Source organism: Chanodichthys erythropterus, chromosome 22 (assembly GCF_024489055.1).
Source record: "Chanodichthys erythropterus isolate Z2021 chromosome 22, ASM2448905v1, whole genome shotgun sequence".
NCBI lineage: Eukaryota > Metazoa > Chordata > Actinopteri > Cypriniformes > Xenocyprididae > Chanodichthys > Chanodichthys erythropterus.
Window position 1 is genome coordinate 14,659,246 of NC_090242.1, and position 15,469 is coordinate 14,674,714.

General features: G+C 34.4%; 1 protein-coding gene and 1 long non-coding RNA gene across 6 annotated transcripts in view; one reads left to right on the forward strand and one right to left on the reverse strand.

Moving 5' to 3' along the window:
- Positions 1-2,815, reverse strand: part of nedd4l (NEDD4 like E3 ubiquitin protein ligase) — a 91,166-nt gene extending 88,351 nt beyond the window's left edge. For 3 of the 5 annotated variants that reach the window (XM_067376475.1, XM_067376471.1, XM_067376474.1), the window contains exon 1: positions 2,435-2,814. In XM_067376475.1, coding sequence (XP_067232576.1) covers positions 2,435-2,479 — 45 coding nt within the window. In that variant the 5' untranslated portion in view covers positions 2,480-2,814. Of the gene's footprint in view, positions 1-2,434 lie in introns of all 5 variants that reach the window. The other 2 variants (XM_067376470.1, XM_067376469.1) reach the window with 1 other exon arrangement.
- LOC137012946 (uncharacterized) overlaps positions 1-11,516 on the forward strand; it is a 54,019-nt gene extending 42,503 nt beyond the window's left edge. Inside the window, exons 2-3 of the long non-coding RNA XR_010893635.1 lie at positions 7,596-7,755; positions 7,842-11,516. This is a non-coding gene — a long non-coding RNA (uncharacterized lncRNA). The remainder of the gene's footprint in view (positions 1-7,595; positions 7,756-7,841) is intronic.
- The last annotated feature ends 3,953 nt before the right edge of the window (positions 11,517-15,469 follow it).

A 15,469-nucleotide genomic window follows, 5' to 3' on the forward strand; every position in this document is an offset into this window, starting at 1 on the left:
TCATTCCTGTGACCAGGCAGTGTCTCTATAGGAGTAGAAAGGCACGATCATACCCAGCAAAGACAGGAATTCTGGGAACGAATGATGGGATCCCACTGGACTGAGAAAATGTTGTGTGGTAAACAGACCCGCTGACAAGGCTGACTCTAAGCCAACTTAATGGATGCTTGTTGCATACTAATGAAGCAATGTATGTCATCTGCGTGTGCTGTGCGTCTGTGTGTATTTTGCAATACTTTGGGATACTAGGTCAACATGATGGGTTACTGGAGGGAAAATATTTGTGATCAACCAATGACTGATACTGAGTTTGCTAGTATAATTCTGTGTAACAGTATTACAATATCTATTCAATGATGACAAAAATTGCTAAAAGTAAACAAACACTTATGTGAAGCACCACTTCTGTTCAGGAGTGTTCACACGAGCTACATTTACATACGCTCAATAAATCAGATTATAATCGGATTGATGGATCACAGACTGAAAAGCCTGAAATACCTCAATCTAGGGCTGGGCGATATGGACCAAAAATCACATTTTGGTATTTTTTTATGCTGAATGGTGATACGATATATATCTCAGAATGTTCTATGATTTTCTATTAGGATTAAAAAAGCCAAATTTTATTTTCTGTATTTATTTTTTTAAAATTGTTTCATATCCTGCCCAATCTTGTCCTACAAAAATGTGAAAATTGAAGGCTATGAAAAAAATATTGTGAATTTATCAATGTAAAAAAAAAATAAAAAATGTAGGACAGGGACTTGGTTCTTTCGATCAGTTGCTGATTGGATAAAGACAAATCTGAATGTGAGTTTGCAGTCGACTGTTAGAAAGGAGCGGTTTAAGCACACTAAATGATTGGAGAAGTCGGACATTTCACCTCAAGTTAGTTATGATATTTTAATTAAAAATTACGAGGTCAAAAAATAAAAAAAGAACCATATGTATGGATAAATCATTCACAATAAGATCAATAACATGCATTTAATAAATAATAAATAGGGTGAATTTTCATTTCATGCCGACTTCAATCAAATCTAGTTTACGATTTTGGGCAAATCTTATTTTCTAAAAGGTTTTCTCAGGAGAACTTCCTAAGAAAGTTAATCGAGGGATGTTGAGCCTTTCCCCTGCTGTTTAACATCCAAACACAAACATTGAACAAATGCTTAACTTTGATCATCCACCATTTAACCTGCGGATGAACATCGAGCTAGTAACATTCCTTTCTTTGTTTACATTAAACATATCAAGACCCTAGTAAAAACATTGTGCAAAAATTATTAATTAACTTTGCCTACTCTTAAGTTACAGTTTCGGGGTTTGGACTAAAAGTACTTCAGTACTTTTCCACATAAAAACCTGTTATGCATACATCACATATCTTTCCAGAAATTGCTGACAGGCCAATTTAACGTGATACAGACTTAAATATTGTACGCACAGTAGTACATGACTCAGGTCTCTCCTTTAGACTCAAATATCAAAGGATACATAAAAACTTCACTGATATTAACACCCATGAGCAATACATGGCCCTGAACTATATCACCATCAGCATTAAAAACTAAAAGACAGATCTAGTATGCCAGCTGAGAGAAGCAGTAATGACTAAAAAAACATGAATGCTGATCCAAATGAATCATGAATGAACACCTGCTTCCTAAGGCTGCCCTGCTCAGACTCCCAATACAGTTGACCTGAATTTTCAGGGGTCACACAGGGGCCCTGTTATGACAAATAACATGGTGTTGCGGTTGCTTCAAAATCTGATGTAACATTATTAGAAACACTGTAACACTGATTTCACCTAGTAACTAGAGATAATTCTTGATTATGATGCACTCATCTTTGTGCCACATGGTTTCTTCAAGGCAATATCATGGAAAACTATTAATGTGCTGCTACAAATAACACTTTCCTACTAACAGAGAAACAAAAACATCCATCATTCAGTCATTTATAGTGTCTATGTCAAGAATAAAAACATCCAAAAGCATCTCAATTTTGGTAAAGCATACAACAGACTTAGAAATCATGGCATGTCAACCTGATATTTGACAGGTGAGCTGTCAATCATAAAAACCAACACATGTATGTATTACATCACTTAAATCTAGAATAATATTTGGTTAGTAATAGAAAGATAATTACGATTTGATGACAGCGGTACATTTTCTAACACTAACGTTAGATATCCCAGACTAGTATTGTCATTTAAATACTTAATAATAACCTTAATGTGTATATTTGTAGTAATAAAATAATTCTATTAGACTTAATGAAATTGATCCTGATCATTTGTCACACTGGAAACCCCATAAAAAACTGAAATCAGGTTATGAAAAATAATAAACATACAGTATTAATATGGTGGGAGGCATGAACTGTCTAAAAGATGGTATGGTTTAGAAAAAACAGTACTTACTTCATCCTCTGAGAGTCCATAAATGGGTTCAAAATTCGTAGCCATAAAGCCAAAGGGCAATTTAATACACACATACAGAAAAACACACACACACACATACACACACACACTCGTGTGAAAGCTGGAACAATGGCAAAGTGTGTCCTCCTCCACCTCCTGTGAATGCAAGTTGATCCAAAGCAACGAAGTCTGAGACCAAAAACGATTATCCTTTTAAACCATATCGTGACAGAAGATGTACGTCCACCGGTTTAATCTCATTTAACGGCAGGAATTCGGTGGATACACGCTTAATTTCCCCAACAATATGATCTCTCTCGTCAAGTGCAAACGCGAATCATTCACTTCCTCTCAAGATCCGAAACACTCCCCGCTGGAATGAGTGACAACTTACCGCGCCAATCACAGGGTTTTCCAAAACTCGGAGAGGACAGTCTAGCCAATCGGTGTCGACTGAGGGCGGGGCAATGTTGTTGCACTTTTGTGGAGTAATCAGGGATGGGTAGTTTCCTAGATCCCAATATAAGATTCATAATAGCTTCACGTTTATATTGTATACATATCTGTGAGTGAGTCTGTCTGTGTATATTATGTTTATTAATACTTAGGCTTTTTAAAAAGTCAGTAGCCTAAAAAGCTTCTTGAATCTTTAAGCTGGTAACAAGTCTCCAATAGCAGTGCTCTAACACCCTCTAGAGTTAGAAGAGCGATACTGCCAACATGTGCCAATTTATGATTAATGCCCAGAGTTGGGCAAAGTCCAACTGTTATGCATCATGATTCATTGTGCATGTAAAATAGCCTAGAGGAACGGAACTAAAAGATGTTTTCTGTTGGTTTCTACTGGTATTTTATTGCTCTTGACTTTTCTACACTGAAGTGATGTTTAACAGAGTGAAAAATGAAAAGGAACACACACTTTTCAGGTCACATGAAGTAACAAGTGTGCATAAAAATAAATAACTTTAATGAATAAATTCAATAAAGGGATAGTTCACCCAAAAATGAAAATTCTATAATCATTTACTCACCCTCAAAATCTGTATAATTTTCTTTGTTCTGTTGAACACAAAGGAAGATGTTTGGAAGAATGTGTTAAATTGTTAGTTCACACAAAAATGAAAATAATGTCATTTATTACTCACCCTCATGCCGTTCCACACCCCTAAGACCTTTGTTCATCTTCAGAACACACATTAAGATATTTTAGTTGAAATCCAATGGTTCAGTGAGGCCTGCATAGGGAGTGATTCGATACGCTGATTCATTGTGCTCCGAATCTTCCTGAAGCAGTGTTTTGAAATCGGCCATCACTATAAGTTGTTATTTTGAGTTTTTTTTTTTTTTGGTGCACCAAAAATATTCTCGTCGCTTTATAATATTAATATTGAACCACTGTACTCACATGAACTCATTTAAATATGTTTTTAGTACATTTATGGATCTTGAGAGAGGAAATGTCATTGCTGGCTATGCAGGCCTCACTGAGCCATCGGATTTCAACAAAAATATCTTAATTTGTGTTCTGAAGATTAACAAAGGTCTTACAGGTGTGGAACGACATGAGGGTGAGTAATAAATGACAGAATTTTCATTTTTGGGTGAACTAACCCTTTAAACGGAACAGTTTTGGGGCCCCACTGACTTCCATAGTAGTTTTTTTTTTCCTACTATGGAAGTCAATGGTGCCCCAAAGTGGCCTGGATACAAACTTTCTTCAAAATACCTTCCTTTGTGTTCAACAGAACAAAGAAATTTATATAGATTTGGAACAACTTGAGGGTGAGAAAATGATGATAGAATTTTCATTTTTGGGTGAACTATCCCTATAAAATGATTATTATAGCCTTAAAAAATAAAATAAAATTCCTTTTTTCCTTTTTTTATGGAATCAGAGTTGAAAACTAGTATTTTGACAATACAATAAAGGTGTGGACAGATGCTTCTAACGTCAGAGTTCACTGGAAGAGGCTGTTCAAAAGTGCACATGGTGGCTACGTCCGAAATTGCATACTTCCCTACTATATAGTGAGTAACAAAACAGTATGTGACAAGAGTAGTACGTCATTTAAGCTTAAAGAAGGGTGCTTGTGAGCGCCCCCTTTGCAGCTGCTTTGCGCCCTTGATGCGCACTTCTGCTGAGCCCGCAAGACTGTGGCCCTGTCCCAAATGGCACTCTAAACCCTCACCGTCTTCCTCTGAGTCCGCACTTTCACGACGTAATGCCGCTTTGACTGCTGGGTAAAATCCCTTTGCGTAGCTCACAGTCTTGCGGGCTCAGCAGAAGTGCTGAATCATTAAATTCCGAGAAAAAAACTCATTAAATTTCAAGAAAAAAGTCAAGATAAAATGCTGAGAATAAACTCATTAAATTACGCAAAAAAAGTTGTTAAATTACGAGAACAAATTCGTTAAATTATGAGAAAAATGACGTTAAATTTCAAGAAAAAAGTCGAGATAAAATGTTGAGAATAAACTCATTAAATTATGAGAAAAATGTCGTTAAATTCCGAGAACAAATTCGTTAAATTACGTTCTCATAATTTAATGACTTTTTTCTCGTAATTTAATGACTTTATTCTCATAATTTAAGGAGTTTATTCTTATTCTTATTCTTATTATTAATTTTATGAGTTTTTTTTCTTGTAATTTACTGAGTTTATTCTTACGGAAGAGGATTAGGGCCAAGCAATAATAAAAAAATAAAACCATCTCGAGATTAAAGTTGTTAAATTTAGAGAAAAAACTCGTTAAATTTCCAGAAAATAGTCGAAATAAAATGTTGAAAATAAAATCGTTAAATTTCGAGAAAAAAAATTTTAAATTTCGAGAACAAATTCGTTAAATTACGAAATTGTTCTCATAATTTAACGACTTTTTTCTCATAATTTAACAAATTTGTTCTCGTAATTTAAAGAATTTTTTATCGTAATTTAATGACTTTATTCTCAACATTTTATCTAGACTTTTTTCTCGAAATTTAACAAATCTTTCTCGTAATTTAATGAGTTTATTCTCAACATTTTATTTCGACTTTTTTCTCGAAATTTAACGAGTTTTTTTCTCGAAATTTAACAACTTTAATCTCGAGATGGTTTTATTTTTTTATTATTGCTTGGCCCTAATCCTCTTCCGTATTGGTTATATGAACATTAAGGGAAATTTCATTTTTCAAACAATATTATGGGAATGTTAGCCTATTTTTGAACATTCAAAGTAGTAACATTCAAAAAACATCAGAAAAACTAAAATGTTTCAGAAAGAAAGAAAGAAAGAAGTTCATGAACAATGTATAGGCTAATATGTGCTAAGCGCTAAACGTTTTGAGAACATTATTAAAGACCAGGTAACTTTGAATGAACGTTTTATTAACATTAGCCTACTAGAAAACGTTTTTCATAACGTTGAGAGAACTTTTCCAGAACGTTAGCTGGGTAAATGTAAGTTCTGTGAATGTCCCCTGTTAGCTGGGTGAATGTAATAAATGAGCTCGCTAAAGCTAACTTAATCACTAATCCTTTATAAGCTCATTAAAGCCAAGTCAAAACATTTACTCATTGAAAATCAGTCTTCTTAAATTGGGAATTGATGTGGCATGTCAGCTCTTTTTATGAACTAGTAGAGTCACCTGCAGTATGACTCTACTAGTTCATAAATTATATTATACATACTAATTTAAATAATCATTTGTCACACTTTCGGACTTTTTAAATAAAATGGTGACCAGTTACAACACATAAAAATACACTTTCCTTATACATTCATATACATTTCAATGTATAAACCTTGATGTTGAAACAGCTTCATATACTGTGCATGTTGTTTGAGAACTACCCATAAAGTTTAGCTATGTGCCAGTAGATGTCCCCGTATTACCGCTAAAACATCATTTGTCCTGGATGAGTGGTACATAGCCTACAGTACAAGCACTGTGGTGTAATGCATTAAATAGGGCTTTATTTAGTTTAGGTTCATATGACTGGTTAATATTAATAAAACATTTGTCAAATATATTGCTAATTCACTGTATAGATACATGCAGCTTGGTTTAATAAATTACTTTGAGAAAGTGGTATATTGAATTCCGTAAAGCTCTTAATACTGACTCATGACCATCAGACAACATTACACATTAGTGAGTAATCCCCTGTTAACTACTGAGCTAAAATAATTATAATGGGTCACCTGTTCCAATATGCATTATGTCAATGATAGTTCAAGTTCAAACACTTCATGATTTTCTAAAAAAAAAAAAAAAAAAAAATCCATAACACAATGGACACATCAACTCTAGTTCCAGATGGTAGAATTACGTAACACTAAAACACGTTGAGTTGAGCAGAGGAGTATTTTTTTTTTTTTTTTTTTCTTTGCCCCACTCCCTCACCCACACAACCATGAGCTGAAATGTCTTTCCTTGGTTGGGAAACGGTTACTTGCTTGAGGGTTTTCGGATGTGGGTGATGGAAATCTCACTAGTGCAGTTGTGCAGGAGTGGAAAGTTCTAGAAAGAAGAGCACAAATATTGGGAGAATGAGATCAGTTTAATCTTCCTTTTTTACACGCACAACTGTTTTTTTTTTTTAGCTCTTCATCACCTCAACTAAACATGACCCCGTTATTGACTTCAGTAACTCTTAATGCAGACGGGGTCGGAGTTCATTGGCAGGGCCATGATGTTAATGCATGTGGACAGATTCAGTTTAATGGTGTGTTTTATATTTGGATAGCCACATTTTTAGGTCATTGTAAATTCCTGGATTTATTGCACGATGGAAGAGAAGATAAATGCTGTCATTTACAGTAGGGTAAGAGGAAGGACTTTTATGTACTAGTCTTTTATTTTGTACAGTTTCATTGCCACAGACATTCATTGAAGCAGCCAAATTAACATTTTATTGTTTACAAGTGCATTGCTTACAGTATGTTTCAGTTAAGTACCAACTAGTTACTGACATATTACCAATAACTGACATACTGGACAATAAGAGTTTAGAGCTAATAAATGAATGTGGTTAGCATATCACTCAGATCATTTGAGAATTTAATGAGAAATTTAGATTTTTCGAATTGCAGACTTTGTCTTGGCAAATCTGAGCACAGTTTGAGACATTGTTGAGATCTAATCTGAAGAAAATGTCCCTTCTGCTCTACAAAATAGCATACATGAATTACCCGTAGCAGATCTAAACAGATGGACCTGGTGAAGGTGGAGGGTTTCTGAAAGTGCATTGCAACTGCAACAACAACAGCAAATGCTGACCAAGTATTTGAAGATACAGCAGGAACCAATGAGCTGTGCCCTAAAGATTGACGTGATTGTAAGCAGATTTAAGGACCAAAATTATCCTCTATTTTAAAAATCATTTGTGAAATATGTAAATTGAAATTATTCAAATTTTTACAGGTATCCAAAGCACCAGAACTGACAACAGGATACCACAAAAACTGGAGCAAGACTAACCTTTGGCTTTTGGGAGCATGATGGGATGAGTAAAAGGATACTGTACAGTACAGAAGATTTGGTAATAGGACAGATGACTGACTGCGGTAGAAAGCACATGGCAGTGCACTCGTTCTGTGTTGGACAGCTGGCTTGAGCCTGACATGCAGTCGACCCTTTCAGGCCAGACGGCTCAGTCTCACAGATCAGAGGAGTGGATGAAAAAATAGAGGGAGGGAGAATTAAGACTGTGTGCATAATCATACAGAAGTCAAGCAACAATACAGAACATAACATACAGTACCATTCAAAAGTTTTTTTTAATGTTTTTTGAAAGAAGTCTCTTATGCAAAATCCCCAGAGTTAAATCAACTCTGCTCAGAGAACATATGGTCCCACTCTACATAGAGCTAAAATAACACTGAAGCAGAGTTAAAGTTAATGAGATCATGCTGTTTGTGGAGTTGTTTAATCAGATCTTGAGAGATTTAATGTCTTTTATCTTCAGTTGATTTCATCTAAGGCTGTGGCTGGAAGTCCTTTGTAGTTATTGTGTTTCTTTTCAGTGATTATGCTTGTTAATAGCAGGTGTTCATCACTAATGCTCAATCACTTAATTATCTCATTAACTTTCACTCTGCTTCAGTGTTACTTTATAACACTATAACACTATATATAACACTATATAGAGAGGGATGTAATCTGAGCAGAGTTGATTTAACTCTGGGGATTTTGCTGTGTACCAAGGCGGCATTTAATTGATCAAAAAATACAGTAAAATCATGAAATATTATTACAATTTAAAAGAAAATTTCATTAATTCCTGTGATGTAACACTGAATTTTCAGCATCGTTACGCCAGTCTTCAGTGTCACATGACCCTTCAGAAATCATAATATGCTGATTTGCTGCTCAAGAAACATTTCTTATTATTATCAGTGTTGAAAACAGTTGTGCTGCTTCATATTTTTGTGGAAACAATGATACATTTTTTTTCCCAGGATTCTTTGATGAATAGATAGTTCAAAAGAACAGAAATTGTTTGAAATATATAAATTTTTGTAACATTATAAATGTCTTTACCGTCACTTTGATCAGCTGAATGCATCCTTGCTGAATAAGTATTAAAAATATCTTACTGACCCCAAACTTTTTTTATGGTATAAATCTCTAAAAATGTAGAAATGTAGTAGTAGTATAACTGGATAGGCTGTCTAGTGAACACGTGTGCTGCACAATTGAATAAAAATGTTCAACTAAATAAATAAAGCAAAAAAAAAAGACTATAATTAAATTGAATAAAATATATAATAAAAATTTGCTATTGCAAAATCTAAGTATTATATTAAAGAAAAGTATGATAAGAAACATTTTTTATTTTTAAAAAAAAATGTCACAAAGTAACCATGAAACAGATACATATTTTATTAATCTCTTAATTTTTCATGTACTAGTGTAGTAGCTTGTTTCTGGGTTTCTCTCAGCTTGAAGCTCCTTGTAGTATGGTCCATAAACCGTCTTTGCCCACTTCTTCTATTTCTCCCTCTTATCATTTGGCATTCACTTTTTATCTATACATACTTACAGTACACTTGCACACTCCCCCTGAGGTGACCTTTATTATGTGCTTCACTCAAGGGCACAAGATAATTCAAGGTCAATTCAATACACGGTGCACGGGACATCCTAACATTAGAATTAAATTTGTGACATTTTGTTGTCAAATTCTTTAACATTTGGCTACCTCTATACGTGTGTTTTTGCATGTGCATGCATGTGTGCACATGTGTGTCTGTGTGTATTATAGCATGTAATTAAAAGCCAGCTGTCCCATTATTCTGTAGCAGGCCAGTAAAAGCTGAATTCATCAGCAAATGATGGTCCTTAAAAATCCATGCAAGTTTACATTGCCAAATGAATAAACTATTGACCTTTACACCATCAAAAAGGAAACTTCACTATGGCTTCACTTTATGACTTTATTTTATGACTTATAAATGTTTTCAGAGCTCCTTCCATCGACCCATAATCTGGCACAGTTAGTCTCTCAGCTGACCATAGAAACATTCATTAGTAGAGGTCATTTTTGATCTCGTTTGATCTTTGAGCCGTTATTTCCTTCTGTCTGCTGAGGTTAAATGTTTAGGCACATGGGCTTGAGTCATATCATGCCACTTGACCATGGGCCATGGAAAAAATGAAAAAGATAAGTTGAAAAAGTCAAGTTTCTGTTTTATAACAGGTGCTTTGGGTTGGCGCTTTGATCCTGTTACATTTAAATATGACCATTTTAGTTCATCATTGACTTGAATTTGACCTTAAAGGAATAGTTCACCTGAACATGTAAATTTTTATTTGCTCTCCCTCATTTTGTTCCAAACATATATTTCTGTCATATGATTTTTATGGTGTCCTTTTTGAAGTTCAAAAGCTCCAGTCCCCATTTATTGTAAATACATGAAAACTGTAAAACTGTTCTTCAAAAATTATCCATTTGTTGTTCTAAGGTTTAAAAAAAAAATTGGGGGTGAACTATAGCATTAGTGTTTTGTAACAAGACAGAAGAACAGTGACATCATTATTCATTATTCTTCCCACTTTACTCCCTTGGTTGTGCAAAAGATAAAGAGTGATTTCATTTCGTTGTGGTCCGTTTAAATTCTACGTCCCCACCTGTCCACAAAGTCTCTTTGCACGACTTTTTCATGTTTTTCTGATTTTCTCAGTGTTGCTTATTTTCTGACTCTCTAGCTCTTTTTAATTGTAATTTTTATTGTTTGGAGCATGGTGACCTTGGCACAGCACTGATAACAAGGATCATGTGACACTGAAGACTGGAGTAACGATGCTGAAAATTCAGCCTTGACACAGGAATAAATTACTTTGTCAAATATATTTTAAGAGTACACACTTATTTTAAATTGTAATAATATTTCACAATATTACTGTTTTTTACTGTATTTTTAATTAAATAAATGTAGCCTTGGTGAGCAGACGAAACTTCTTTTAAAAACATTAAAAATCTTAGTGGTTCCAAACTTTTGGACTGTACTGTATATATATAAATAAAAAAGTATTTTAAGAGACATTAACAATATGATAGTATTTACCAGATATTTAAGAGCATTATAACTTTGTATAATGCTTAAATAGTGCTATAGGTTCACTTTATTTTGACATTCATATACACTCACCACTGGCTACTTTATTGCCTTGTTAGTGCCGTTGGCAGCAGCAGCCTGAACCGTTGATTTAAGGCAGGATGGATCCATGATGTCATGTTGTTTACGCCAAATTCTGACCCTATACCACCTGAATGTAGCAGCAGATATCGAGACTCATCAGACCAGGCAATGTTTTTCCAATCTTCTATTGTCCAATCTTGGTGAGTCAGTTTGAATTGTAGCCTCAGTTTCCTGTTCTTTGCTGACACGAGTGGCAACGGTGTGTTTTCTGCTGTTGTAGTCCATCTGATTCAAGGTTCAATGTGTTGTGTGTTCAGAGATGCTCTTCTGCAGACTTATCAGCTTGAACCAGTCTGTCCATTCTCCTCTGATGCTGGCACCACAAAGGCATTTTTTATTGTTTTTTCCTCACAGAACTGCTGCTCACTGTGTATTTTATTTTTCGGTCCAATCTCTGTAAACTGTAGAGATGGTTGTGTGTGAAAATGTAGGGGGGAAAAAGAAAAGGTACTTTGTTAGTTTTTATATATATATATATATATATATATATATATATATATATATATATATATATATATATATATATATATTTATTTATTTATTTATTTTATTATGATAGTTATGGTCATAGAATATAGCAAGAATTTACTGTAAACACCTCATTAGCATTTGGTCACTTTTTCATACACTAAAAATGTATGAATTACAATGTATTGCATTACAATTACAAAAAACAGTAATATATATATATTTTGATATATATATATATATATATATATATATATATATATATATATATATATATATATATATATATATCAAAACAAGTGGATTATTTAAAGACAGACAAGCAAACTTGTCCCTCAAATATTGTAGATATATAAATTCATTACAAAATAAAAAACATACAATATTACATACAATAATAATTTGTGGACACTTTGTGGAACATATTTATAGTTCATTTGATGAAATATGAAATTAGGACTGCAAGGACAAATATCTGAATTTGAGAGGAACTGACTTCTTGCATTAGTTGATTAAAAGCAAAGTCCCTTTATTTCACTCGGCGGCCATCTTTGAAACGCCTCTCGGGCATCCTGAGCATCATGCAATCACTTTGAATGGGGAATCATCAAATTCTCCAAAACTGTTCGCCTATCTTACGATTAAATTTCATATTTGAAATCACCAATGAAATCTAACAACAACCAGCTCATAAGTTTAGTTTCTAAATGCTCGAATCATGACAAAAAAACTGTATTTTTCAGGCTGGATTAAGGTAATGCGCATGCGCAGACCTAAATGCGCGTCTCTTCGGAGGCTGGCGTCGAAACTGTTGATTCTAACGGCCGCTGAAGTGACGCGATGACTTTACCAGTCGGCGATTGTCTCTTATTTAGAAGGCGGGACTTATTCCGCCATATTGCGCGTTACACTTTTTCCCATTCAAAACAATACGAGTAACACGTCTTGTGTTATTAGTAACTGAAAAACAGTAGCCTACAGTACATTTCTTTGATTCAATGATTTTTTCATTGTGTAGGATGGTGGTTTCATTTTAAATTTAGAAATTTTGAGGGGGGGAGGGAAAGTCCAGTTGTCATGGTGAAACATTGTGAAACCTTATTGAAATACATTTTTGCCTCTGGTGCACATGTACCATGCCATATTTAAAACTTATTTGTACTGTGCATCACCTCTAACCTCATTTGATTTAATTGCTTTATGGCATAACAGTCTGCAATAACCCCAGTTTGTGCTTAAATACCATTCAAATTTAAGCTGTATCACTGGTGACAGAAATAAAACATGAAATACTGTGAGAATGCTGTGATGACAGTAAGTTCTCTAAAACATTTACTTGGAATTTTAAGATCACATTTGGTGACCTTATACCCTGTCATTATTACTGTCCCAACAATCTCTGTGTTGATATAAGTGTTAAAGGATAAGAAAAGGTTAAAAATCTTCAAGTCTTCAATAATTCACTGAATTCCTGAGTTCTTTGAGCGACTGTTTGACATAGCCTATTATAGCAAGTGATATGTGGTATATTTGTTATTCATTATTTGTTTATGTGCAGTTAAGCATTATGCAATCTGTCTCCCTTTATTATTATATGGATTCATTTCTGGAATTAGCCCCAGGGTGCAGGACATGTGTAAGCTGGATCTATGAGGTTCCTACATATCTATGTCTTCTCCTGCATTGTGCCTGATGAATTAACGTAACTCCTGAAAGTCCCATATTCCTTCACAGTCAAAGACTGAGTAGACTATAATCTGTCATATTCATTCTTATTTTATTGAAAAACCTAGACCATTAGCCATTTAAAAACAACAAATTATAGGCATACATACATGTTTTTTGTTTTCAAAAGGGCTTTCGTTTCAGTAATGATAAACTTTAGATTTGACATTTGCAATCTGTTGCCAAAAAACGCTAAAGGCGATTTCACATTTATCGATGTTCGGTTTCAATAGGAATCCACTCGATCTAGAATTTCACCTGAGGGTGAAAGACTTCCTCTAAAGATTTTGCATCGGATTCAGTTGGTCATGCAAATTCGCTGTGTTTTCCAACAGAAAGCTGCTTGGTTTTACAGTGACTTCTGTGTGAGCTATGCTTCTTACATCACTACACTATTGACAATAGACAATTTAGCTTTTTTTGCCAGTGAAATAGTGAAATCGTTAATGTGATTGCACTTTAAGGATTTACATATCACAAAACTTTCACAAAACTTAAGGAAGGTCAGGGTTTTGATTAAGCAACTTTTTAGCCTATGCTAAGCCACGTTTGTTTGTTTAAGAAAATTGATAATAGAGACGCCAAATTACGTTGCACCTCAAGAGATTGCTACCCTAAGATACTGTTGCATTTAATTAGTAAAAAATAGAAAAATAGATTTTCCTTTAAACCAGTCGATCCCCCATAAAATTGGCCAATCGTAGCCTATAATTTACACACTGAATAATTTTCATGTGGGCTTGATGTGAAGGCCTAAACTGTGCTCCCAGATAGCAACTTTGTAGCAACTTTAGCCGCTTTTCCACCGTCAGGCCGAATGGTTCTTAGAATGGAACGGTTCTTAGAATGGAACGGTTCCTGTTGTGTTTCCACTTGAGCCTGCCACATGAGGCGTGGAATGATGGCACTTGGGCGGACTGCTCCTGTTCGATTTTGTTTCGTTGCAAGATTTTGATGGTTGGTTTTCAGTGTTGGTTTTATTTGGTTACAAGATTTCAATGACAGTTCTTTTTTTTCCCGTTACGAGATTTCAATGATGGTCAACTTTGCACTATTATGAGATTTCAATGATGGACGGTTTTGTTCGGTTACTAGATCTCAATGACAATCAGTTTTTTTCCAAATATAACATTTCAATAATGGTCGATTTTGTTTTGTTGCAAGATTTTGAGGGTTGGTTTTCAGTGTTGGTTTTATTTGTTTACAAGATTTCAATGACAGTTCTTTTTTTTTCCGTTACGAGATTTCAATGATGGTCAGCTTTGCACTATTATGAGATTTCAATGATGGACGGTTTTGTTCGGTTACTAGATCTCAATGACAATCAGTTTTTTTCCAAATATAACATTTCAATAATGGTCGATTTTGTTTCGTTGCAAGATTTTGAGGGTTGGTTTTCAGTGTTGGTTTTATTTGTTTACAAGATTTCAATGACAGTTCTTTTTTTTCCGTTACGAGATTTCAATGACGGTCGGTTTAGTTTCATTGCAAGATTTCAGTGACGGTCGGTTTTGCTCCTTCGCGAGATTTCAAAGATGGTAGGTTTTGCTCCATTATGAGATTTAAATGACGGTCGGTTTTATTTCTTTACTAGATCTCAATGTTTGACGGTTTTGTTATGTTATGAGATTTCAATGACAATTTTTTTTGAAACAAGTCAAACTGTCTGTTTTGTTTAATTACGACATTTCAAAGATGGTCAGTTTTGTTCAGTTACGAGATTTCAACGACGGTCGGTTTTATTCCTTTACAAGATTTCAATGACAGACGGTTGACAGTATGACAGTACCGAAAAGTGCTAAAGACATTGTTAAAACAGTCAACGTGACTGCAGTGGTTTAACGTTAATTTTATGATGCGATTAGAATATTAAAACCGATGCAAGAAATGACTGAACAGATTTTTGATATTTGCTACCGTTCCTGAGATATTCGTCTCTGAATGTGACCTTGACCGTGTTTGTTGTTTTATGTTATTTAGTTTAGCATGCTAATTGGTTAACCACTTGGTATCAGGTTAACATTAAGCTGCATCATTGTTAAGTTAGCTCACTTTTGATGTACTAATCAACAGAAGTTCTAATTGAGAATGAACAAGGGATTCAAATTTAAATGTTTTTGTTTTTCATTTGAAATCACCATAATGGTGATTAGC